Source organism: Vanacampus margaritifer, chromosome 1 (assembly GCF_051991255.1).
Source record: "Vanacampus margaritifer isolate UIUO_Vmar chromosome 1, RoL_Vmar_1.0, whole genome shotgun sequence".
NCBI classification, from domain to species: Eukaryota; Metazoa; Chordata; class Actinopteri; order Syngnathiformes; family Syngnathidae; genus Vanacampus; species Vanacampus margaritifer.
This window is the reverse complement of record NC_135432.1, coordinates 67,264,975-67,291,255: the sequence shown is the minus strand read 5'-3', so window position 1 is coordinate 67,291,255 and position 26,281 is coordinate 67,264,975. Positions and strand designations below refer to the sequence as shown.

The following is a 26,281-nucleotide window of genomic DNA, read 5'->3' as shown; positions in this document are numbered from 1 at the left end:
GCAGACTTATTATATATGCACTTGTTGAGAAGACGGCTCATAGAAAGGAAAAAAAAAATCAATTCCAGACCCTAACGTGCATTCTATTGAAATTGTCACTTTTATGAGGCAAAAACACACGGATGAGGACGAGGAGCTCAAACGAGATACCCCCCCCCCCCCCACGTCCTCCCCCAGGAAAGGACGCCGCTTCCCTGCTAAACGAACTTTGACGGCTCTTTTTCTCTCTCGCAGAAAACATCGGACGGCCCCGAAGCTTTCTTTTCTAGTGTCCAACAATCCTTACATTCACGACGCTGCCAAAATGATTTATTGACTTGTTCTCACACACCAGCGCTAAATCATGACAGTGCCCCCCCCCCCTCCACAACCCCGCCCCCCCTCCCTCCCCCCATGTGTGTGTGGCTCACAGCTCAACTCAACAAAAGCCGAGGAGGCGCTTGAGCGCTCATCAGACGTCTCTTTTACGTTTCTTACAAGCAGCAGAAGGTCCGAGAGGAGCTCATTTGCATATCAATGTGTGTGTGTTGGAAATGATGGAGAGCGTCCAGCAGCAGGTCGTGGGCGGGGCTTAATTCTTCTTCTGCTTCTTCTTCTTCGTCCGGTCTGCAGGACGCAGCGCCAAAAGTTGCCTTTCGCAAACTGACGTTTAAAAAAAAATACGAGTCAACAAAAATAGCATAAAAAAAAAAAAAGCAAGTTGGCCGCAGCAACGCTTTGCAATTTTGCAATTTTGTTCGCTGCCACTCAAGCAACAGACGTTTGAAAAAAGTGCCACAAAAAAAAGAAAAAAGAGATTGAAGTCATATTTGTCTTTTTTCTAAAAATAAGTCAAGAAATAATTTGACATTAAATAAATATTATGACATATTTATGATTTAGAATAAAAGTACTAATATTAGAATAATAAAGTCTTTTTCTAAGAAAAAAATATCTGGGCATGACAATCGGAAAAAAAGTAGCATGAGAATCGATTTCATGATGAGAAAAAAATTGTGTTTTCATTTGAGACCCCCCCCAAAAAAAAAGAATAGGTGCATTTTTAAAGAAAAATCATATTACAAAATTAATTGCAAAAAAGTTATAGTATTGCAAGAATGAAGTCATATTTCTTTGAAGATTTCTTTTCCGTATGATGGGATTAGTCGCATTTTGTTTAAAAAAAGTTGTGATGTTACAAGTTCTGTTTTTTTTTTTTTTAAGGCAGAACATGTAGAGCAGATTTGTAGTTTTAAATTTCTAAAGATTAAAATGTATTTTTTAAATAAAAAAACATCAAATTATACTAAGAATCAAATTGTAAATTTTGTTTTTTTTTGTTGTTGAAAAGAACACTGTAAGAAAAAAGTTTGAATGTCAAGATTAAAGTCTTTTTATTTTGTTTATTTTAGTAGTATGAGAATAAAATTGTATTTTGTGACACAAACGTCAGAATTTTACCATTTTTTTTTTCTTTCAGGAATGAAATCGGAATATTATGATAACATAGCAGCTAAAATGTAGTAAAAAAATGTTTAATTTGTTACGTGAGAATCAAGTTCATCATCTTTTGTTTTCTCTCTGAAATGTCTGCGGTGTCATCAGGATGGTGCGTGCGTGCGTGCGTGCGTGCGTGCGTGCGTGCGCGTGCGCTAAATTGGTGGTTGTTCTTCTCCGGCTTGCTAAAAGCAACACTTGCGTTGCACCTTAAAAGGGAATTAGCTGCTGGATTTGATTATTTCCTTCTCGTGTCGGCCGAGGCAGCGAGGAGCCGCCGCCGCCGCGGCGCTCTGTTTTCTTGGCGTCGCCATCAAGCGCACGCGCGCACACACTTTTTATAGCCTCCCGATGTGTGGTCCTGCTCCTTCTACACGCAAAACCTCGGCCGTCGGCCATCATCGTCTTTTGACCCAAAACTGCACAATCCCGACGCCAAAACGCCTCCACCAAACGTAGCAGAAGAGCCGAACAGTATTCGACGTGTCGGCCAATAAGGAAGAGCCTTGAGACGCAAACTAGGGGGGGGCGGGGCAAAAAATCGATTCTCAATGAGTACAATTCAGAATCGATTTTAAATGTCCCAAAACCATTTTATTTCAATGATTGGATCCTGTCTTTATTGGGAGCGCTGTTCATGTTGTACCACATTTGGCCACTTGGGGGCAGTGTGGTTCTGATACAATGTTAAGTTGTAGCCACACTAGAAAGTAGAAGGAAAAAGTCACCGTCAAGTGATGCCAATAAAATTGTAACAAAAAAATACTATTTTTGTGGAATAGCAGGAAGAGCATTTGCCGGTGAGCAAAACGTTAACGTGCTTCCCTGGAAACATTCCTGAAGCGTTTTGCATGAAAAGACGTTCTTTGGAGTGCTAAAAGTGCCGCGTGTAGCGCGCTAATTAGCATTAGCAAGTCAGACTGGAGTAGATCATGACAATTCTTTGCACATCTCTAAATTCAAGCAGAAATCGTTGCCAATACATTGTTTAGAAATGACAACAAATCTTGTCCTGCTAACGACGTTTCTGCCAAAACAACTTTGTGTACTTCCTGCATTTTCAGCACTCCTGGTCTATTTTTAGCCGGCCGCTGGGATTTCCTCCCCGGTTAGCTAACAGGTGGACGTGACGATGTGCCGCAACCCGCCGCATACCCCGGGGTTATCGGTGTCCCCACGGGGGGGGGGTGCGCAGAAGGCCGCCCCCGCGCTGAGGAAATACCATCCCGTCAATTAGACACGGGATGAAGTTTCTGTGCGCGCTTGAGCGGACGCAAAAGCAGGACCGAGTGACGTTCAAATATCAGCTGCTCAACTGCGACTCGGAGCGCGCACACACTATTTAGAGCCTGCAGCTGGGGGGGGGGGGGGGTGCGCTAACACCGTCGGGATGTGGAAGGGGTTGCCTGGCGTGAAAATATTGGGACGCTTTGCAGGTGAAGGGGGTGCGCATCCATCCTAAAGTGACGCCTGGCTTCAAAAGTTTGGGGAATTTTGCAGGTGAGAGGGGGTGCGTCCACTCTGTTTAAGTTGCTGTGTGGCTTAAATAGTTAGTGTAATAATGACTTGATATTTTTAGGCTGTGTACAGGAGAGAAGGGGTGCACCAATTTAAAAAGTTTTGGGAGGTGCGCCAACTCTTGTCAGAATATCAAAGGGATTGTGCGGTTTAAAAAGTTGGGGTAGTGAAGGGGAGAAAGGGTGTGCAACCTCTGTGAGGATGTTGGAAGGGGGTGCACGGCTTCAAAATTGTTTTTAGGAGAGGGGGTGCACAAAGTTAAACAGGCCTCGAACTGTCGGAATATTAAAGACGGTCCATTTTTGGGGAGGATATGCATCGAAGGAAAAGGTGCGCCATGAGCTATCAATTCTGGCAAATGAAGAGATTATATTTTTAAAGTGTGCAATGTCTGTGAGGATGTTGGAAGGGGGTGCACGGCTTAAAATTTGGGGAAATTGTGACTATATTTTTAGGAGGGTGGTGCGCCAAGTTAGTGTCAGAATATTAAAAGAGGATGTGTGGCTTAACAGGTTTGGACATTTTGGGGCTAGAAAAGGTGCGCTGGGACCTAATAAGTCTGGGTAATTATGAGATGATATTTTTAGGGTGTGCACAGGGGAGAGGGGGTACGCCAACTCTGTGAAGATATTGGAAGGGTGGGTTAAAACGTCAGAAAATGTTTGCTTTTGTTGAATGGTGTGTGTGGAGCATAGGGGGTGCGCCAACAAACAATCTAGTCAGGTAAGCCAACTGTATCATGATATTGGAGGGGGTGTGCTACTTTGGAAATGTTGCCATTTTCTAGTGGATGTTTAAAGGGGTGAGAAGGTGCGCCAACTCTGTCAGGATATTCAAGGGGACGTGTGACTTCAAGTTGAACTTTTTTTGTGAAGGGGGTGCGCCGTCCCTGTGAGGATGTCAAAGGCTTGTTGTTGTGAGGAAACAGAACCTTCCCAGCGTGATTAAAGCTAACAGCAATTAGCGCGAAGCGTGCGGGTCGACACGCCAGGCGGCGGTTCAGCGCTCGGGCGGCCACGTGGTCGAAAGGGGGTGCGACGGAGGATAATTGCCTAATTGTGTAATTTGCCCTCGCCGACGCCTGCCGCGCACGCGCGCGCGCACGGAGGCTGATTGGAGCGTCGATTACGTCCTTTGAAGGTGCGCGGCAGAAGAACGGCGGCCGGCAGGCGGGTTAGCGTAGCGCTAGGCTGGCTAACGAGCGACTTTCTGCTTGGCTGCCAGCGTAAACAAGAGACGGGAAAGACACACACTTTACGCTTGGGTCACATTCCGACGCACAAACACACACACACCGTGTGCACACTGCAAAAAAAAAAAAAAAAAAAATCAGCTATCTAACTAGACTTGCTTTGGTTCTTTATTGAACATATAAACACAAAGAAAACACATTACAAGTCTAAAATATCAATTGAAGTAAAAAAGAAAACAAGAATAGGAAGAAAGAAAAGAGTTGATATGTTCAAAAGGGGGAGGAGCAAGTTAAAAACTTATTTTCAACTCTTATATTATTTGTAATTTACACATAATTTATCTTTCAATTTACTTCATTAGTTTAGCATTCAGCTATTAGCATTCAGCTTAGCATACAGTTTAGCATTCAACTATTAGCATTCAGCTATTAGCATTAAGTTTAGCATTTAGCTATTAGCATTTAGCATTCAACTATTAGCATTCAGCTGTTAGCATTAAGTTTAGCATTTAGCTATTCGCATTTAGCTTTCAGCTATTAGCATTCAGCATTCTCACGCAATTTCCGCAGAAATTGGATTTAGTCTAGTTTTAAGATTAATATAGAATGACACACTTTTCCTATTTCAAGAAATCTAAGTTAGCAAAATGATCTTCCTGCACTGGCAGATCATTTTGCTCGTTTCTAGTAAGTTTACACTAAAAACAAGTGTAGTTGATCTAATATTAAGGAGACGTGTTTTTGCAGTGTGTCTTCTTGCCACATTCCAAAAAACGGGAATATTTTAAGATGGCCGACATCCTCATTCCGCACATCAATTTGCTGCTACTTTAGATCACCTTGTTGACGCCAACATTTCACCTCAAAGTGCGTGTGTGTGCTAAACGTGGCCATTTAGTCACGCCACACAGCAGCCAGTCACGCCATTTTTCCGTCTGAATCTCACCGTTCATTTTTGCGTCAGTTAATTCTACTGCCACCATTTTGTAAACAAATCTTCCCACAATGGCAAACATTCACACGGGAAAATAAATCCAAACGTAAATGCAACATTTGTCGGCGAGTGAAAGATTTGCTCTCTCGACTTTCAAATCGGATGATGACGGTTAGCATCATCAAGCTAGCAAATCCATACGGTTGGCGCGTCAGCGGGGCCGTGCCGCCGTCCATCTTGTCTCCGTCCCGGGAGGCGTCCTGACTTTTCCTCTCCCGTCCCGACTTTCTCAGGTCAAAAATATTTTCCGTGTCCTGGTTTCTCTCTTGCTTTTGAGTCACATGGTCGGTCGGGTCTCCTTCCTGAGGGACCAATTAGCGCTGGCTTAGCGCACATCAAGCTAGCGCTTTTCTGGGCTAATCCCCGCAGCACTCCTGGCCCGGGACCTGCCGTGTCATGAGGTGGATTTAGCGGCTAAGATTAAAAGAGTGTTTTGTCACACGGAGGACGGCGCATTCCGTCGATGGCTTTTAGATGTGCGGTGGAGGACAACATCATCACATGCCCGGAGTGTAACGTATCGAGTTGACACACCGCCGATCACCGCCGTGCGTAGAAAGATTTTGCCATACAGCCACGATAGCAATTAGAATGCGATGCAGTACGATTCTCTCCGAATTAATTAATTTGATAATTGAGTGGTTGTCGATTAATCGTTGCACCGCTAATATCGATTAATTTGATAATCGATTGGTTGTCGATTAATCGCTGCACCGCTAATATCGATGAATTTAATAAACGATTAGTTGTCGATTAATCGTTGCACCTCTAAAATCGATGAATTTGATCATTCATTTGATAATCGATTAGTAGTCGATTCATCAATATTATTGATTATTTTGATAACCGATTAGCTGCCAATTAACCTCTAGATAGGATGCAATGCGATCCACTGCAATTAAAAATGTGATACAATAAGACTCAAAATACGCAAATACATTTGAAAAACATGAACAACAAATGCAATCAAAAGAGAGAGAGAGAGAAAATAAGAATTCACCGTTGTCATTACCTGCATCTTCTGGATCTTCATCGTAATCTTCATCATCGCCGGACGACAGAGAATCTAAAAGAAAACAAAAAAAAAACTTTAGATCCCAGAAACCAGATTTACGTCACAGAAAGTTGACAAAAATGTCAAACTTCATCTTTTTCCTTTCCAATAATCTTGTCGACAAACAAACGCACACGGCGATCTCAGCATTTTCTCGTTCTGAACACTTTTTTTGGACCTCCCGCGGTGCGTTTGTGCGCAGTACGAGACGTCCACTTAACGCCGTCTGGGCGCCGTCCAGGTGCGAAATCTGATGCACGTCGTCCGCCACATATCTGACACCTCGCTCAAATATTGGAGGCCAAACTCAACAGTGCGCGCGTGCGTGCGTGTGTTTGCTGCTCGGAGTGCGGCGAGCGCACACGCCGGGCGAGCGGGCGGGGACAGGAAACGGCCGGCACGCACTCCGCAAAGTCACACTTGACTTGTCGCTGGAAGGCCAACAAGTGAGTGTGAAAACAACTCCCAAAAGATGAAAACATGTCGGCCTGACCTTCTCTCCTCGTTGCTTTTTGACTCTTTCCTTTTTTTTTTGGGGGGGGAATTCCAGCCCCAGAAGCCACTTTCACTTGTTGTGAAATTTGGTTGCCGTGGGCCGCAACACACCCGAAACGGTACAGGAAGTCGGCCATTTTGTTTTCTTTGGCGTGTTTTGAAAATTCTGCCCCAAAATCCACTTTGACGTCGCAACAAGGAATTTGGTCAGCATGAGCGGACCCACAAAAACGTCTAAGGAGTCCTGGTAAAATAGTAGGGCTGGATTTTAAAAAAAATCGAATCATCCATATCCGATCGGTTTTCCTTTTCAAACCTGACATTGATTCATAAAAACATGATTGATTATTTCATATATCTTTTTTTCCATACATTTTTAACTCTTTGACTGCCAGACGTTTTCAGAAAAGGGATGCCGTGGGTGCCAGCCCATTTAAGCATTTTGACTGATCTTTCAAGGTCCACAGAAAATTGTGTTTGGACTATGGAAACACACATCCTACCAAATGAAAGATTGGACTCTCATCTTTCATCAGAAAAAAAAGTTTGTTTCTACCTTATTTTTCGTTTTTGAGTAATCAACAATAGAAAATGGTTAGTTTCACCTCTGTTATGAAAAAAACGTCTTTTAACGTCTTTGGCACTCCTCCATAGGATTTTACTAAACGTCATTTAACGTTTTTGGCAGTCAAAGAGTTAAGGAAATAGAATTTGAAAGGCAATTTTTTTTGTATCTTACTGTTTTCTTGAAATGTTTTCATTTAATTACTGCCTTCGCAAAAATTGACATTGAAATTTAATATTTGTAGACATTTGTGGAGTTTTTATCACGTCCTTGACATTTTAGAAGAATTGATGTATCGTAATTAAATTGAATCGGGAAAAATCCTAATGGAATCGATTGGGGAAATTAGAATCGATACAAATGGACACGACAAGTCAGCCATTTTGGTAGAAATTTTGGCTCGCTGGTGATTCGTTTTGACATTTTGACAAATTCTGCCCCAAAAGCTGGTTCGACTTAGCAACAAGGAATTTGGTCGACATCTTTCGTCACGACCAGCAAGGCCACCATTTTTTTTTTTCAAGAAGCAACACACAAAAAGACACAGGACGGACGCCATTTTTGTTTGAATTCTGGGCTCAGAAATCCTTTAAGACAAAAACTGCCACTAAATTTGAAGTTTGAAGAAAAGCAAACTCGTCCCCAGAGATTTTGTGCAATTGCTCACCGGATTCGTTGATCCAAAAGTAGAAGTCGTCAATCAACCACCTGCGATCGTCGCCACGCAGAAAAACAAAAAGTTCATTTCTTTCCCGGCTTGATGGCAGCCGGCGTGCGCGTCTCGTTTCTCGCCACGCCATCTGTTGGCAACCATGAAATGTTGCCAGCTAATTGCTTTCTAATGAGTCGTCAATAAGAGCCTCGACGGGTGTGCAAACGTTGGCCCACGTCGCAACAGACACGCCCCTTCCACGTTGCGCTTCCACACACACGCCAATGAATTCGAGTTGAGGCCATCAAAGTAGACTCCAAAGTCCAGATTGAAACTTTCACCATATGGACAAAAACACCTTATGCAACTTTTAATACTAACGATACTGAAGACGTATGCAAAATGTAACCAAAAAAAGAAAACATTAGTTCGTTTTGGGGTTTTATTAGTTTTAATTAAGTTGAAGTTATGCAAACCCCATTTTATTTTTGGACTAACGCTAATGCTGCCTAAATGGGTTGTGGGACAATTCAAAATGTTTTTGAGCTTAGCATAGTGCTAATCATGGCCTTAGCAAGGGAGCCCAACCATGGACTTTCGGAGTGACTGTTTTGCTGCCTCGACAGGTTGCAGTAGAAATTTGCAGTAATTGTTTTGCTGCCTCGACAGGTTGCGGTGGAAATCAGTCACCCGACACCCTGATAGCATATGACATCCCAAATCATATTAAAGAAAGCATTTCGCCAACAAGACACGAAAAACCTCCAACTGAGCCGTTTTGCTGGCTAGACGGGTTGCGGTGGGAATCAGTCACCCGACATTCCCATGTCATAATCCATCTACCGATGCTCAAAAAAAAGCAATTCCTGTAAAAGGCATATGAACAACATAAACAAAGGTCCCTGAACTCCCTAGATGGGTTGCGTAAGTAACCTGTGACCCGACACCCTTATGGACATCCAGTATCATATTGACGAAAGCATTTAGGGGAAAAAAAGGCACAAACTAACCAAAACGCTCCAACGGAGCCGTTTTGCTGCCGAAACGGGTGCGGGTAGGAGCCGGTCCATACCTGTCACCCTGATGGTGTAGTTGCTGAGCAGCTTGTTATTGCGGGCCAGTCGGCAGGCGTACACGCCCGAGTCCTCGTACGACACGTTGAGGATGCGCAGCGTCCTGGGGCCGGGCCGCATGCGCTGGCTGGCCATCAGAACGCCGCCGTCCTTGTACCAGAGGGCGGGCCGGGCCGAGTCCTCCTCGGGGTCACATGACATTTCCAGGGTGTCCCCCAGGCCCAGGACAAAGTCCTCCAGGAAGGACGCCTCGCTGGACGCAGCGTCTGCAACAAAGACAAACAATCAGTGTTTCAACCCGACTTCACGGTCCCATCAAGTCAGCAAATATTCCCACATTTCTTGACTCAAACTGCAAAACGGTTAAAAAAAATAAATTCTGCTCGGCTAATAAAGGCAAAAGCGTCACTCAACTTGAGTCTTGCGCAATGTTTGGATCAGACAAGCAGAGCCGGAGAAAAATCAACACGTCATGACGACCCTTTAAATCAGACCTCTCCTCTCGCTTCCATGCCGTTTCCACGGTAACCATTCAAGGGAACGCCATGAACCCCCCCCCCCCCCCCCAAAAAAAAGACACACATACAAACACATACTTTCACACACACCAGCTGGGAGTGACAACGCCACAAGTGTTTGCGCACGCACACACGTCAGAACCCTGGGAAAGGGCGAAGGAGGCGTGTGATCGATGACGGCCCGACACACCCACCGGTGACCCGACTCGAAAGGTGGAAGCGCTGTCAGAGCCTGGCACAGTGGCAGCCTGACGTGCGGTAAACAGGAAGTTGAACACAGACGAGAAAGCTCACAAAGTTGATTTAGGTGCAATTCATTTGAGCTAAACTGTTTTACTGCCTAGAAGGGCTGCAGGAGAAATATCAAAGCAAGCAAAGTTAGTGCGGCAAAATTGTGTAAATCCTCTCAAGGGTTTCACATGTTGATATACAAATAAGGAAGCTTTGATGGGCTTCAGTATCAGCAAATATGGAAGACGCATAGATGGGTTGCGGTAGAAATCTGGACATTTTGAAAGCAGATGTTTTGATTGGGTTTCACATGCTGACGTGATCTTAAAGGGCGACCAGACTTTCTACTGAAGGTGATGACAACAATTAATGACGCCTAGATGGGCTGCGTTAAAAATCCAAATCAAGCAACCTTAGCCTGTCAAATGAATCTAAATCCCCTCAAATAAGAATTTCGAGGTGGCTGTTTTATATTAGGTGGACTGCATTCACACGCTGACAAACAAATAATGATGCCTAGACGGGTTGCGGCAGGCAAAGTTTGTCAGCCAAATGAGCTTCTGTATGCCTGCAAAGAGAGTGTGGATGGCTTGCAGTCCTTTCAAGGATGACAATCGCTGATGAAAAGCAGGACAACAAATAAGGCTTAGACGGGCTGCGGAAAACGTGCTAATTAATGCAACGTTCCAAAGTCCGCTGCTTGACGTCATCTTTTGAGCGCTCCGAGGTGACGGCGTCGCCTGCTCACAGATTTCTGCTGCTACAAACAACTTTTTCTTGTTGTTGAGTGTTTTTTAAAAAATGGCAAATCAAAAGGCCCATTGAGGAAAAGGAAAACACGGCAGGCGCCGGCGCTGCGAGCGTCAGCCGAATGAATGAATGTCTCACTGACTGACATATTAGCGCTGACCTCCGCAAATGACAACATATGTCTTGAAATGTGCCGTGTCACGGAGGTGGCGTAATCGTGGCCGGGCCTCGACACTCAATTATATTAGCAACGTTTTCATGTCATCTTTGGCCAGCAGGAAGTCCTTATTTGGACATTTGTGCAATATATTCATTCACACCAACAGTTTTGCATTTTAATTGCCACACTCGTAATGATCAAATCTAAAAAGTTTTCAAAATTTAACGCAGCCCGCCCATCTAGTAAACGAGGTTCAAATGTGGTAGTTGATGGAAAAGAATTGCAGGAGGATTTCGTCTTGAAAGGACTCCTGGAAACAAAACAAAATGGCCGCTTCTAACCACAATAATAGACTTTTACAGCACAGCCTCCAAAGACTTTTTTTTTTTTTTGTGGGTTTACTCATGGTATATATGCCAACCAAAATTTCCAAAACCAGTTTCATGCTAGATTTATCAGGCTTCGGGGGGCTGAATTTTGAAAAATGGCAGAGACGCCGGCGTGAACAAGGACCTGTTGAAAACAAGCCGCTTCAAAACAAGATGGAAGACTACCTGCGTGTTCTACAGGGTGCGTTCTTGACACTATTTTGTGGGTCCTCTCATGACAAGACATGTTCGTCAAAATCCATGTTTCCACATGAAAGCAGCTTTGGAGGCGGAATTTTCAAGAAAGCAAAGTTTTTTGACAGTACATTTAACAGCTCCTTGAAACAATTTTTTGTGGCTCTACTCATGACTGACATTTCTACCAAAATTTGAGGGCAGAATTTTCAAAAAAAAACAAAAAACTTCTGTAGCACATTACTGAACCAATGGCGGGTAAAATGGCTGCTTTGGACCAAAATGGCAGACGTCCCGTGTCTGTTAAAGTAAAGGTTCGTCAAAATTTTTTGTGGGGCACCTCATGATAGACAAACCTAACAAATTTCATATTGCTAAGTGAAACTAGCTTTGGGGGCTGAATTAAAAAAATAAAAATAAAAATACTGAACCAATGGCGGGTAAAATGGCTGCTTTGGACCAAAATGGCAGACGTCCCGTGTCTGTTGAAGCATAGCGCTTTCGGACTTTTTTGTGGGTCGACTCATGATAGACAAAGCAAACGAATGTCATGTTGCTTTTAGTGAGACGATCTTTGGACATCGAATTTCTAAATGAGCCCCAGCAAGTTTTCGCTTGCGGGAAAGCCCGGACGTTTTGCGTCCCACGTGGACGCCTCACAGATGCAATTGGCTGCGAGATCCGTCGCTTTCCACTTTGAAGGAAAGAGCAAAGTGGCCGTCGGGAGTCGGCGGCGTCTCTTCGTCACGTCGTGCGCTCGCGAACGAGGATTCAAAGAGCGAAAGTTGCTGTGAAAAAGCAAAGCCTTGTTGACGTTTCATAACCTGAAGCCGGCGAGCCGTTTTTCAGTTCTTTTCCGTTGACTCGTCTTGACAGATGTCAAAAGTGTGTTACAAGGAAAAATGCAAGTAGGGCGGAATTCCTAATTGGTGAGCGAGCGCTTAGAAGGCAATCGACTTTCAAAAAAATAAAAAAAAAAAAATAAAAATAAAAAGTGTCTTAAAGGAAAATGTCCTTCAGGTAGGGAGAAGCGAACCTCTCCTAAGGCCGAAGCCTCCTAAATGAGTCCGAAGAAATGCTGTTACACTCCCGTCCTGCAGGGGCAGTAATGTTCATTACAAAGTAACAATAAACAAATCGTCATCTTTTTTTCTTTCGTATTTCAACTGGCAAATTTGTATTTCCAGAATGTGTTTGCGTTCCTGCAACTCGATCTTTTTGTTGCGTGAAAGCCGCAGTCACAGAAAGGAGATAAAAGACGGATGGAAAGCTTGACGTTCGCCGTCGCTATCAGCAACTGTTTGAAGAACACTTTTCCCACAAGTGTGTGTGTGTGTGTGTAAGATGGTCAGCGTGTAAATCAAGAGGCCGGCGTGGCCCCGCCCGCCTCTCAGGACGACAACAAATAGCCCTTGACAATAATATAGGCCCCCTCATTGAGCCGGGCCGGCGTACGCTCGCAGACGCCGGCCGTCTCTTCTGCGCGTCAAGAGGTTTATTTATCCTCCGCAAACCCGCAAGGAGGCCGGACGGACGGCAGACGGACGCACGGACGGACGGCAGGCAGGCGGGCGGGCGGGCGGGCACTTTGAAAGAAAGAGACTCTTTATGTCGGGGGGGGAAAGTCTTTCCATACGCCGCCTCGCGCTCACTGACGGCCGCAGCGAGGGATCCGAAAGGACGGGCGGCACGCCGGCCCAAAAAAGGGTTTTCAAAGTTCTGCCCTTCAAGGACAGTTTGACTTTGCCACATGAAAGTTGTTTTTTTTTATGTGTATTTTTTCCCCTGTTTTTCTGTTTTACGGAATATTTTTTTCTGTCCTCAAAAAATAAATTAAAAAAATCCCCAAAACAGGATGAAAAATTACTCCGAAAAAAAATTCTGAAAAACGGGAAAAAATAAATTAAAAAAATCCCCAAAACAGGAAGAAAAATTACTCCGAAAAAAAAAAAATTCTGAAAAACGGGAAAAAATAAATTAAAAAAATCCCCAAAACAGGATGAAAAATTACTCCGAAAAAAAAAAAATTCTGAAAAACGGGAAAAAATAAATTTAAAAAATCCCCAAAACAGGATGAAAAATTACTCCGAAAAAAAAAAAAAATTCTGAAAAACGGGAAAAAATCAATTAAAAAAATCCCCGAAACAGGATGAAAAATTACTCCGAAAAAAAAAAAAATTCTGAAAAACGGGAAAAAATAAATTTAAAAAATCCCCAAAACAGGATGAAAAATTACTCCGAAAAAAAAAAAAATTCTGAAAAACGGGAAAAAATCAATTAAAAAAATCCCCGAAACAGGATGAAAAATTACTCCGAAAAAAAAAAAAATTCTGAAAAACGGGAAAAAATAAATTAAAAAAATCCCCAAAACAGGATGAAAAATTACTCCGAAAAAAAAAAAAAATTCTGGAAAACGGGAAAAAATAAAATTTAAAAAATCCCCAAAACAGGATGAAAATTACTCCGAAAAAAAAAAAAAATTCTGAAAAACGGGAAAAAATAAATTTAAAAAATCCCCAAAACAGGATGAAAAATTACTCCGAAAAAAATAAAAAAATTCTGAAAAACGGGAAAAAATATTAAAAAAAAAAACTGAAGAAAAATGATTCCACAAAACAGAGCACCAGCTTCTGTTTTTCGGAGTGTACCTTTTTTTGACCTCTGAACTCCCAAGTTACTTGTTGCAGGCTCGCTAATGGCGGACACTTTCCCGCATTCAATACACTTCCGTAGAAACGTAACTGTTAGCTTACTAAAATCATGCCGATCAATTCACATGTTCGTATACTTACATGCTCCATTAAACGATAAACTTTGCTTGCATTAAAATGACAGTTTACAGTAAAAAAAGCACAAAACGTGACCAATACTGTGTGTTACTAATTACAGCAAATGTCTTGCCTTAACAAAGCTAGTAAGTTATATACCGTAGTTGATGCTACGTTGGATGCATGCGTGAAAGTGGCACTTGGAGTTCAGAGGTCAAAAAATAAATACATTTTATATTTTATTTTATGTAATAAATTCAGAATATTTTCCCCCTGATTTTTTGAATTGTTTCCGTTTTTCTGAATGTTTTTTCAGTTTTTCTGAGTAATTCCCCCCATTTTTATAAAAAAAAAATTTTGACGGAAAAAAATCAGTAGAACAGAAGAAAAAAAAAAAGTCCAAAAACAGAAAATGAGCCTCCTGGAGAAAGTGCTCTGAATTCCCGAAGCGCACTCCTGTTTTGTGCCCTCGCGTCAATCACACGACGGCGAGTAGCGCTCGACGCCGGCGCTGCGATGGCCCTTTGATGACTTTCCGCGGATTTCCCCGAGAAAATCCGCCGACTTTATAATCGGGGGCTGCTCGGCAGCAACACGAGCTGCGGGTCATCATCCGTGGCAGCGCCGGTTCATAAATACATTTTAGCCGCCGAGCCTGCGGCCTGATAGATGGCGCGGCCGCTCAAATGATGCCACCAATAAATGGATAATAACAAAAGTGCGCTGCCGCCATATGACCAAGAGCTCAGATCGAGAAAAATGAGGCTTTTTGTTCATTTTTTTAACAAACTTTCTCAGCTCAAGGCCCCAAAATAATAAACCTCATGTTGTGAAACTTCTGGATAAACATTAAGTATTGCCACAGGATCCACGTTCACATCAGCAGCCGACTTTTGTGCAAATTATGAAAACTGCAATGCGAAATAACAATAAAGATAAATGATATTTTGTCTTTATTTATTTTGCAAAACACTTTTTCACAATTTTTTTTGTTCATATATATAAATATATATATTTTTTATTTATTTATTTTTTTCTGGAGGAAAAAAAAAAATATATATATATATATATATATATATATATATATATATATATATATATATATATAAATGTTCCCTATAGTCCATCAATGAAATGTAGTCAACAGCAAAAAAATAAATAAAAATAAAATCTTTTGCCTGCGGGCCGAGCGGCCAATCAGCATTAAAAAGCAATAAAGTGCGACGGCGTTCCGCAGGGAGCGCCGCAGCCAAGAGGGCGAGCAGGTGATTTTTTACGGGCCCTTTGAAAGCATTAAGTGCCGTTAAAGCGCTCCCAGAGAGAGAGATGGATTCCAGATGGAGACATTCGTCTTGATCAAGTCCTCGCCAGGAAGGCAACGCGGCGCAGCCGACACTCTCGTCCCCGCGACAAACCATCGGCGACAAACGATTGCTTTTATCGAAGGGGATTGTTTGTTTTGGGTTGCAACCCAGCGACAGGATGGACGGACTTTCTCTGTGAATGCTTTTCACACTGTGATCGGGACCATTATTTGAAACCTAACCCTTGTTTGAAACTCAAACCCGGGAATACCCGGGAGCTCAAATTTGAAACCTTAACACACATCTGAAACTCTGATTTAAATCACAAAACTCAGATTTTCAATCTGAATTTGAAACCGCAACCCGAGATTTGTAACACCCGTCTCAAACCCGAATCCACATCAACAACTCAAATTTGAAACCGTACCATTGGTTAAATCCTAATTTGCAATCCAAACACATCTCGAAACTGGAGTCTGACAGATTATTCGTCCAGATGATTTAATTTTTAATTTTTGGGGTTTTAATCGGCCAAAATTGTCAGATTTTTTTTATTAATTTTTTTTTTACAAATTCACACGTTATAAAACAGGACTATAATATTTAAACACTCCTCCCAAAAAAGAAATGAGCAAATAAATACATAAATAATAAGCACATGAATCGGTTATCGGAATGTTATTCTGCATAATATCAGAATCTGCATCGGACAAATTTATTTATTTAAAAAAAAAATAAAAAAAATCCTTATCGGTTCAATTTGTAATCCTTACTTGAAATTCTAATTTGAAAACAAGACCCTTGTTTGAAGATATACATTTGAAACCCAAATTTGAAATTGTAACCCTTGTTTGAAATCCCAACCCAGGCTCAAAACTCTCATTTGTAAAACTAATCCACGTTCGAGACCCAAATGCAAAACCTTAAACCTTATTCAAGCCCTAAACCTTCATTTGAACCTCTCACTTTTGTTTGAAACCCTAATCAGAATTCCTAATCTAAAATCTGTAACCCTAATTTGAACCCTCAATCCCTGCTTGAAACTCAAACTCTTATCTTGGGAAAAAAAAAAACATAATTTGAAATCCTAAATGTTTTTTCTTTGTCACTTTGCTAACGATGCTACGCTAACTAGCAGAAGTTTGGGATGTTAAATGTATCCAATAAGACTTGATAGAAAATACTTCATTTTTGACGGCGGTCGGCGTTTCTCCGAAAACTCCTCCCCCCCCCAAAGCCGCCGCCACTTTCCCGCCAAACGAGTTCTTTTCACTTCCTGTGCAAAAAAAAGCGTTCTCGGCTGCCAAGCGTTTGTTTGGCGCGGAGCGGCGGCGATCACGTGACCTTCACACAGGATCTGCGGTGGCGTCCCCCCTTCTTCACCTCGGCCCCCCCGCCTTCATTTGGCAGCCATGCCAGGGGTACATCCTGGAGGAGCGCCCCCTTTTCTTTCAGCCGGCGGCCCTAATGTTGCTTTAATGCGCTTTGGCCGGATGTAAATACAGCAGCACAATGCGCTTAATCGGGTCGTCCCGACGAGCTTGCAACGCCGCGTTTGGCAGTTGGTGGGTGGGGGGGGCAGACCAGGACCAAAGAGTGATTGTCCGCCGGAGATCAAGACAGAGAGAAAAGTGGTGCCTCCCCCTTAGCTTGATGCCTCCATTCTGGACCCCCAACAACTATTTAAAGATAGACGTCAACCACAGCAATCACATAAAAAAAATAAAAAATCAGCTCCCAGTTTCACGTAGTAACATGAAATTTGGTAGGAATGTTTTATCATGAATCGACCCACAAAAAAAGTCTCAAGGAGCCACACTTCAAAAGACACAAAGTTGGCCATTTTGTTTTGCGGCCATTTTAAGCTTATTTGGGTCATTTTCAGAGGTCCTTCAAATTTTGATCATCCATTTTTTTTTGGGTGGGAAAATTCAGCCCCGAAGCCAGTTTGTTTGGTAGGCACGTCTATCATGAGTAGCCACGCCCAAATGGACACAGGGAGTCGGCCATTTTGGTTTGAAGAGAACACTGAAGCTCGCGTCATTTAGCAACGTGAAATTTGGTATCCTGAGCAGACCCACAAAAAAGCCATGCCCGAAAAGACACGGGAAGTCGGCCATTTTGCTTCCACGCAGGGCAGTTCTGCGACGCAAAATGAAATCCGTTCTCTGTTGTCTGTCACGATAGAACGGGATGGCTAGCGTATGCTAACGTAGCATGCTGCAATTGCCTCCGCATCGACAACATCCCACACAGTTGCAAAGCGCGCGCACGCACACACGCACCCGCGCGCGTGCCGTACCTGCTGCGGCCGCTCGCCGCCCGTTCGCCGACCGCAGCGTTTGACAAACGGCCGCTCTTCATTGGTTTACGAGCTCGCCTGCAGGAAATGGTTGAGATCGTCATCGGGCCCGGCAACAAAGAGTCTCTTTGTTGCCGGGCCCGACGGTTGCTCAGCGGAGAAAATGCTTGAAAACTTCTTGCGGGATTTGATCTGCACTCTGACATGTGGAGTCGCGCACACGCGCGCACACACACGCACACACACACACACACACGCGCACACGCACACGCACCCTCCTTGAGCTTCTGTTGCGTGTCTCCTCGTGCCACTGTTTTTAGTTTGAAATTAGGGTTTGAAACTAGGGTAAGGGTTTCCAATTAGGGTTTCAAGCCTGTGTTGGGGTTTCAAACAAAGATTCGGGTTCAAAATTGGGATTTCACACCAGGGTTCCAATTAGGGTATCAAATTGGGGTTTAAAAGTTGGGTTTTAAATGATGGCGTGAAGCCAACGTTACGGTTTCAAACTAGGGCTGGGCTTCCACATTTGGGTTTCAAACCAGGGTTAGGGTTTCAAAGGGGGTTTCCTAGCATGGGGACAGGGTTCCAATTGTTGTTTTCAACCAGATTTAAGGTTTCCAATAAGGGGTGAGTTAAATGAGGGCTTCACGCTAGTGTTAGTTTAAATTAGTCCTCAAACGAGGGCATCAAATGTAAGCTGGAGTTTACAATTTGCGTTTGAGACCTGGGTTCAATTTCACATGATGGTTTTAAGCATGTTAAGGTTTCAAACATGAGTTAAGGTTTCAATTCAGGGGTGTGGATTTTGACGAGGGTTAGGGTTTCAAATGAGCCCTTCACATAATAAGGGTATAAAATAAGGGGTCAAGGAGGGTTTTCAATCTCGGTTTTAGTCCAGGTCAGGGTTTGAGGACAATGTTCACGTTTCAAACGAGGGTTAGACTTCACATTAGGATTAAAAGAGTCGACGAGGTCGGGGTTTCAAACAAGAGTTAAGGTTTCAAGGGGTTCAAATTTGTGTTTCAAACCTGGATTAGGGATTTAAGATCTTTGTGTGGTCTCGTCTGGCCGCGTGAACGTTTCTGTGAATGGAAACGGGGCCGCCGCCATCTTTGCTGGATGAAACCAAAACCGTCCTTCTTTCCCCCTACAACCCCTGACAGCTACACATACGCACCCCCCCCGTGCCCCCCCCCCCCCCCCCCCCTCGTGGTGTTATTCTGCCAGGAGAGCAAAAATAATAAATCCTTGTGCCGCCTGCCGAGTGTAATGGAAGCCGCTGTGGGCCTGGAAAGGAGACGACGGCGGCGGCGGCGGCGGCAAGAGCGACGACGACCTCTTTTTTTTCTTCCTTTTTTTTTTTTTTCAAACACAAACCACGCCAGCAGCGCTTGAAAATTCCCATGGAATTTTATTTTGGTCGCGTAATTGGCTTCATCTCGTCTGCCCCGACCGAGCGCCAACTTTCCCCCGGCGTCGCTCGTGTGCGCTTCGATTGGCCGCAAGGATTTGAACCGTCTCGCAGCCAGACGCCACAACGTTGCGCGCACGTTTTGGAAAATTCACACATGGAGGTTGAGAGACGAGACGATCGCGAGGAGACCCGCAAAAAAGTCGGACAAGACGCAGGAAGTCGGCCATTTTGGTGGAAACCAGCAGAACATTTTGTCGTCGTGTTGGACATTTTCGGTGCCCAAACTGGCTTGGTTCTGATATTTTGGAAAAATCCTGTTTCTGAAGCTTGTTGAACTTAGCAACATGAATTTTGGCAGACACGTCAATCATGAGTCGACCCACAAAAAAAGTCTCAGGAAGTTGCGATCAAAAAGACATCGAAGGCCAACGTTTTCACGTCAAGTGTTCATTTTGGCTAATTCGTGCTCTCAAGAAAAAAAAAGCCAGCAACAAGAAATTTGACAGACATATTATGAGTAGACCCACAAAAAAGAAGCCCTTTTTTTTTTTGTGGGTGGAGCAAAGCCGGCAAACTTGGACGGACTCGCCTTTGGTTAAGTTGCCCGGAATGCCAGATGCGCTCGGAAACATAACGTTTGATAAACATGTCTATCATAAGTAGACCCACAAAAAAAGTCCCAAGAAGCCATGCGGCCAAACACACAGGAAGTCGGCCATTTTGGTTCAAAGCCGCCATTTCTGGGTTATTTTGTCTGCTTCCAAGACTCCGTCACACACAAACGTGTCCGATTGCAACCAAATTTGAAGCCTGTGGAACTAGACCGGCGACTAACACGCACACACTGCCCCCCCCCCCCTCACACACACACACACACACACACACACACTGCCCCCCCTCACACACACACATGTGCCCACACAGTAATGGAATGGCAAAAGTGAGTGTGCTAAATGTGCTGCTCCAAAACGTCAGCATGGAGGAGCCACATAAATCATGCGGCTCGGCTGGGGGAGGGGCGCTTGGTACTGTAAATACAGGAGACACACACACACGCACACACACACTCAGCCTGACGTCAACTAGTAAGTCATTTGGCCGCTGTCGCCGTCAGACAACGTGCAGCGTTCAAGGACGCGTCTGTCTTTAGCGCCAACTTCTGCTTGATGCCCCCCCCCCGCCACCCCCCCCCCCCCCACACACACACAGGCAGGTAGGAAATGGAGCCATCTGCCAGTAAACAACAGTCACTTTACACCCACTGCTCGTCCATCTGCTGGACGGCGTAACAACATCAGCAGCGCAGACGATGATGAGGAGGGTGATTATGATGATGAAGAGGAGGCGAGGCCGGCGATCAGACATCAGGGACGAGCGCAGTGAAGATGATGGGAATCGTACGCAAGATACGCAAGATGACATAGGAGGATGAGGATGAGGATGAAGATGAAGATGAGGATGAAGATGAAGATGAGGATGAGGAGAAGCAGGAGAAGGAGGAAGACGATGGGGACGAGGACAAGTCAGATGAGCGCGATGAGGACAATGAGGAAGAGGAGGGAGATAGTGACGACGAAGATGATGAAGACGAGTATGATGAGGAAGGTGAGGAAGAGGAACGTGAGGAAGATGAAGGAGACGACGAAGGAGCACGGACGGGCGCGGCGACTAAGACGAGGAAGAGGAGGTTGAGAGAATGACGAAGATGAGAGAACTGATGAAGAGGACGCTCGCTGGCCATGAGGAAGTCGAGGCGGCGACGACGACGCCGATGACGGCGAGGAAGAGCAAAGGGACATGAAGACAAAGAAGAGGAACATGAGGATGAGAGGGAAGACGGCGAGGAAGATGAGTACGAAGAAGAGGATCATGAGGAGAACTGCGTCCCAATACTTTTGTCCATCTGGCAAACACACACACACACACATAAAGTTTGTCTCCAAAAAGTGCTGAGCTTGTCGTGTCTCCCACACACACACAAAATGTGTGTGCGCGTAAACTTGAAAGCAAAAGCAGCACAAAGAATTTGGCCGCGGCCTCAAACAAAAAAGATGACTCGTCTGCATTTGCTTTCTTTTTTTTTTTTTGCCGAGTGATTAAAGCAAACATGTCCTGCGTTTACTTTGGAATTTGATCCTCGCTGGTTCCTCCGCCTCGGGGACACCAAAGAACAAGAAGGAGGAGGAGAAACCAAAAAACGAGAGAGTCCAATTAAATCCTCAAAACGCACACACACGCGCGCGCGCGCGCAGCGTGTCGGCGTGAAACGGTGACGACGTAAACAAGTCGCCTCCTTTCGCACTTTTTTTTTTCTTTCCTTTTGGATGCTTCACTTTTCTTACATCACTTGCTCCTTCCGTACCAGGCCCGGACGATTAATCGGTCGGCCGATTTTCAGCCGATATCAGCCCTTAATCATACATTCTTACTTTCTTATAAAACGATAAATGCCGCTCAGTGTTTCGAGCCGCTCGGGATGATGTTCTTGCAACGTTTGCCCACTAGACGGCGCTCTGACTGCAGCAGTACAGTCGCGTGGATTTATAAAACACAAAAAACGAGTCCGCCGGTTACCTGAGCCGTCAAACGCAAAACTGTTTGAATATTTGATCCCATTTTACGGTGATCTTTTTCACGTCTTAAGGTTATTACATTAAAACGGCAAATTTATTACGTTGGAACGTGACGATTTATGAAAATGTGAAATTCTGCACGAAAAATGTGGAATTCGTTCAAATGAGAGACGTCGCATCAAAACGGGAAATTTCTTACGTTGGAACGTCAAAATTCTCGCGTTAAAAAACGTAAAACGTGGACGCTAGCTAGCTAGCATTAGGGGCTAAAGCCAAACGTTGGCAGGGTTTTTAACTTTCTTGATCTTGGCTTTGTCACCAATAAAATAAATGAGCCTCTTCCATTAAAACGAGGAACTTTTCTTTTTTTTTTTCATTTGTCACGTTGAAAGGTCAACTTTAACGCGGTAAAAACGTTCTTACGTAAAACGGGAACCTCTTCACATAAAATGTAGAAGGAAGTTAGCATGCTAAACATTCAAATCGAATAACTTATCACGTAAAAAAAGACAATCATCACGTCATATTGAGCTTCTTTTTTTTGTAATACTATTTTTTTTAAATAAATCAGCCATTTAGTTGGTTATCAGATTTTTTTTCCTGCCAAAATCAGCCTCACAAAATCTCTTATCAGTCGCGCCCTACTCCGGTGCTGGCCAATCAGCTCCTTGCAGCGATCCCCAAAACATTCCCGCCCAAGCGGACGTTTGTCAACAACAGGAAGTGCGTCCTACCTGTGGGTTCGGCAACGGGCAGCCTGGCCGCCGCCGCCGCCGCGCACGCGGGCAGCAGGACGCACGCCAGCCACAGCCAACGCCACGTCGCCGCCGTCATCCCGGCGAGGCCAACGAAAGCGAGGCCCCGCGCCGGCTCAGGCGCCACCCGGAGCTCGCATGGCGTCCCCGGAGCCCACCTGGAAGACAAACAGACCGCGGGGTCAAGTGGCGCCAAGCGACGTTGGAGTGACAGCTCAAGTGTTCATTAAGATGCCTTTAGGGAGAGCATCCATCAAAAAAAAAAAAAAAAAAAGGAGAAGGTGGCAGCTGACAAACGTTCGGCGGTGAGCTGCGGAATGTTTGGAAAAGTCAGACAGGAGCGCTACTAGCTTAGCTTTAGCATTTCTAGCCAGCCTCATCTGAATATGCGTTCTTTATTTGTCACATCAAGTCCGGATGATTGTGGACGACATCGTTTGCTTGATCCTTGGAGTGCTAAACATTTTTATTTTTTTTTTGGTGGTGTGAAAAGTTTGAGGAGCACCGAGTTAATCTTTGCTAATAGCAAAAACAATAAAAGTGTCTTAGCCTGCGTTTTGCGCGCCTTCAGCGGCGTATTTTTCCAGAAAGCTTCTGCTTGAAATCAGTGGCGTTCCACTGTTTTTCCTTCCATACCCGTCTAGTTGTGTACATAGCCCGGGAGTAACCTCGTCTGCGAGACGCCGACCAGCGCTCGCGCGTGCGCGCACACGCACACAAAGGTTAGCGAGCGAGTGGTCTTGGCTGGCGCACACAGGCGCGTATTGTGCGTCCACAGAGAGGTCGTGTTGTGTTAACACTGCTGCTTTTCTTTTGCTCCCGCGAACCCCCCCCCCCCCCTCCCCGCCACGCGCACACACGCCGCTCGCTAGCTCGGCATTAGCGCCTTTCCGACACGGCGGCGGCGGGACGCTAACGCAACGCAGACGCTAATACGCCGACACTGACGCCTTTCATGTGGACGAGCCTCCGCACGGCCGGCGGGCCGCTTGTTGACACGGCGGCGTTGAAGGGCCTCGCCTCGCCGCCGCCGCCGCCGCTGCCGAAGACGCTTTCTGCGGCGACCACCCATGAGCAAGCGTGAAGCCTTTTAGCGGAGTTCACAAAATTCTGACAGGAGTGACGATATTGTTGGTTTTGAACGATTCCGAGCAGTCGCGGCGGTGGTTGAGTGGTTTGCGTGTCTGCCTCACAGATACAAGGTTGGGGGTTTGAATCCGGTCTCCTAGCACTTTTGGTTATTATGGTTAAGTAAAACTCACTTTCATTAACCGAATAAAATAAAGACAAAAATGCTTTTGAAAAAAACTCAAACCATATTTTATGTATATGGGAGTAAGTATGACAAACTTATAATTGTAGCAAAACTGTTTTTCGTTTTCATCAAAACGGAGCTTTTGGAGTTTATTTCAAATGCATTTATTTCATTTTGACTGTTGGCCACACAGAAGAAGGAAAGTAGAACAGCTGTTTGGGAATTGTAGTTCTTTTACTACACAATATTTTAGAGCTTAAAACGAAGTTCAAATGCAGCACTTTCCAAAAAAGAACAAACTTCCGAGTTAGCATCCGAGTCGGGCAACACGATAGCGGAAAAACATGATATGCGATTACGGGCGTTGAATATTACGCGTTATTGTGATATTTAACATGTAACTAAAGAAATGGCGTCGTTATTTCTTGTGTGAATGCTTTTTTTTCACGTTATCCTAATTCTTATTCCAACATTTCTCGCCGTATTTCTTGACCCATTCAAACCATTCTAACTTACCCATGTTACAAAAGTTCACACTTTGTCAGCTATTATTTTTCTCATTCTAAACATGAACAAGTTTTCCCTCAACTCAACATGTTTCACCCGAAAACATTTCCAATTTGCACCCATTGCAAATGGAAAATGTTCCGCTATATCTGAAGAGAACAGTTGAAGCAATGGTAGTTATTACTAAAACGGCCAGCAGGTGGCAGCAGAGTATAAGAGATCAAACAGGGCCATGTTACAAAAAAAACTTTTATTCACATTTCTAAATAAATTTGTGAATAATGATGAAACTTCTAATGCTAATTGCTGCAAAATGGAAACCGATAGAATTTTTATTTTTTTTTCCTGATGAAAGAAGCGACATCTTTCTATGTTTTTATAGCAATAGAACAAAATATTCTGTGGGCCTTGCAAAAGCAGTCAAAATCCAGTCAACCAGCCGGGAGCGAAGAGGGTTGCTTCAGTGAAAGTGGCTGCCAGTGAATGAGTTAAATAGATTTACTGTATTGATCCACCTTCTGACGGAATCAGTGATCGCTTATCATTTTTCCCCAAACTCGATCACGCATCGGCCGAAAAGTCCTGATTGTGTAAAGCCTAATCATTGAGTATCCGTAGCATTGGTACTTGGTACTTGGTATCGGTATTGGTGAAGCGCGCGGGAAGAGCGCCACCTAAAGGCCGAGCTTTCTTTGCTTTTCTTCCCAAAACGCTTTCATGCGGCGTCGGACGCACGAGCGCTCAAAAGGATCCCGACGTGTTTGCCATGCTAATATTTTTCTAGCATGAAAGGCGGCGACGGTGAATAAAACATGACCGCAAATCACGAGCGCCGCACACGCACGAAGGCCCCCCCCCCCCCCATGTGACGACCGGCAGGTGCGCCTCTTGGCGGAGATCCCGCCCCCTCCCTCCTCTTGCTGACTGTCAATCAATCAAACGCACCCCAGGGTGAGAGAGAAGATAGCGATCGGTTGACGGAGGGAGAGTGAAGCGCGGAGGGGGGTGCGCTCGGCAGCGCCATATGATAAAAAAAATGAAAAGGCAACACGCCAGAACGCAGCAGAAACGTCCAAGAATGTGCAAACGGGCTCAGGTCAGGTAGCTGCGTGTCGGGCTGCGCACGTGTAGCAACTCACCGCCAACATTGCAACGCCTCGTTATCATCACAAGAATATTACAAAAGAAAGAGACATCGACAAACGTGGATTGAAATGTTTACATTGTGCAATATAAAAAGGATCAAAACAGGAATTGTACTCATGAATCAAATAAAAAAATTATAGCTCTAAAAAAAAAAAAGAGAGAGAGAGAAAGGAATATATAATTGTTGAAATAATAACAAGTAAAAATATAACGGAAAATGATTTAAAAATAGAAAAACAATATAACAATAATTATAAAAAATGAATTAGTGCCAATTCCAAATTTTGGACAAACACAACAAATGTGGAGTCAATTGTGTAATTCTAGCAATAATATATAAAAATGTGTAAGTAAAAACAAACAAATATAATAATTAGGAATGGGCAGTTACTCGTACCCGGAATCGGTATCAGGCCGACCGATATTTCAAGGTCTCCGTACTCACTATATTGGGCGCCCTCTTGTGGCCATTTTACGATCATGAAGTACAAACTAGAAATTACAACTATAGATAATTGCCATTAATTTCTGGCAAAATGCTATATTAATATATTTAGGTCTTTCTTTAAAATGATCGGTCATTGATTTTTTGGGGGGGCAATTTTATCTATCGAAAGAACTAGTGGTATCGGTATCATCGCATACTGGAAAACAAAAAGTGGTATCAAACGTCCCTAAACTGAAGTATGGCATGTAAAAGTACTCAAGTAAAAACTGTAATTGTATAACCAAAAAGTGACTATTGCTGACTATTGTTACAGTATATTTAAATATGTCAAGAAAATAACCTAAAACATGCAAACAAGCATACAAAGTGTCTAATGATGCTTCTTTCGACACACCTTATTTGAAACTGACATTACGCGTTCTTCTCGTTTTCCGCCCATCGTGTCACACACAGTATGCGGTTGTGCGCGCCTGAAAGTGTCATCATAGTCCTAAAAATGTCAAAACAACATGATTGGCATGTCGACTGCGACATTCATCACGCACCCACCCGCACCCGCACCCGCACT

General features: G+C 44.1%; 1 protein-coding gene across 11 annotated transcripts in view; it reads right to left on the bottom strand.

Moving 5' to 3' along the window:
• Positions 1-26,281, bottom strand: part of fgfr3 (fibroblast growth factor receptor 3) — a 115,536-nt gene that overhangs the window by 21,265 nt on the left and 67,990 nt on the right. For 8 of the 11 annotated variants that reach the window (XM_077563809.1, XM_077563819.1, XM_077563800.1 and 5 more), the window contains 3 exons: positions 22,337-22,515; positions 9,019-9,285; positions 6,181-6,246 (listed from right to left, as the gene is read on the bottom strand). In XM_077563809.1, the coding sequence (XP_077419935.1) occupies positions 6,181-6,246; positions 9,019-9,285; positions 22,337-22,436 (433 nt within the window). In that variant the 5' untranslated portion in view covers positions 22,437-22,515. The remainder of the gene's footprint in view (positions 1-6,180; positions 6,247-9,018; positions 9,286-22,336; positions 22,516-26,281) is intronic. The other 3 variants (XM_077563774.1, XM_077563791.1, XM_077563782.1) reach the window with 1 other exon arrangement.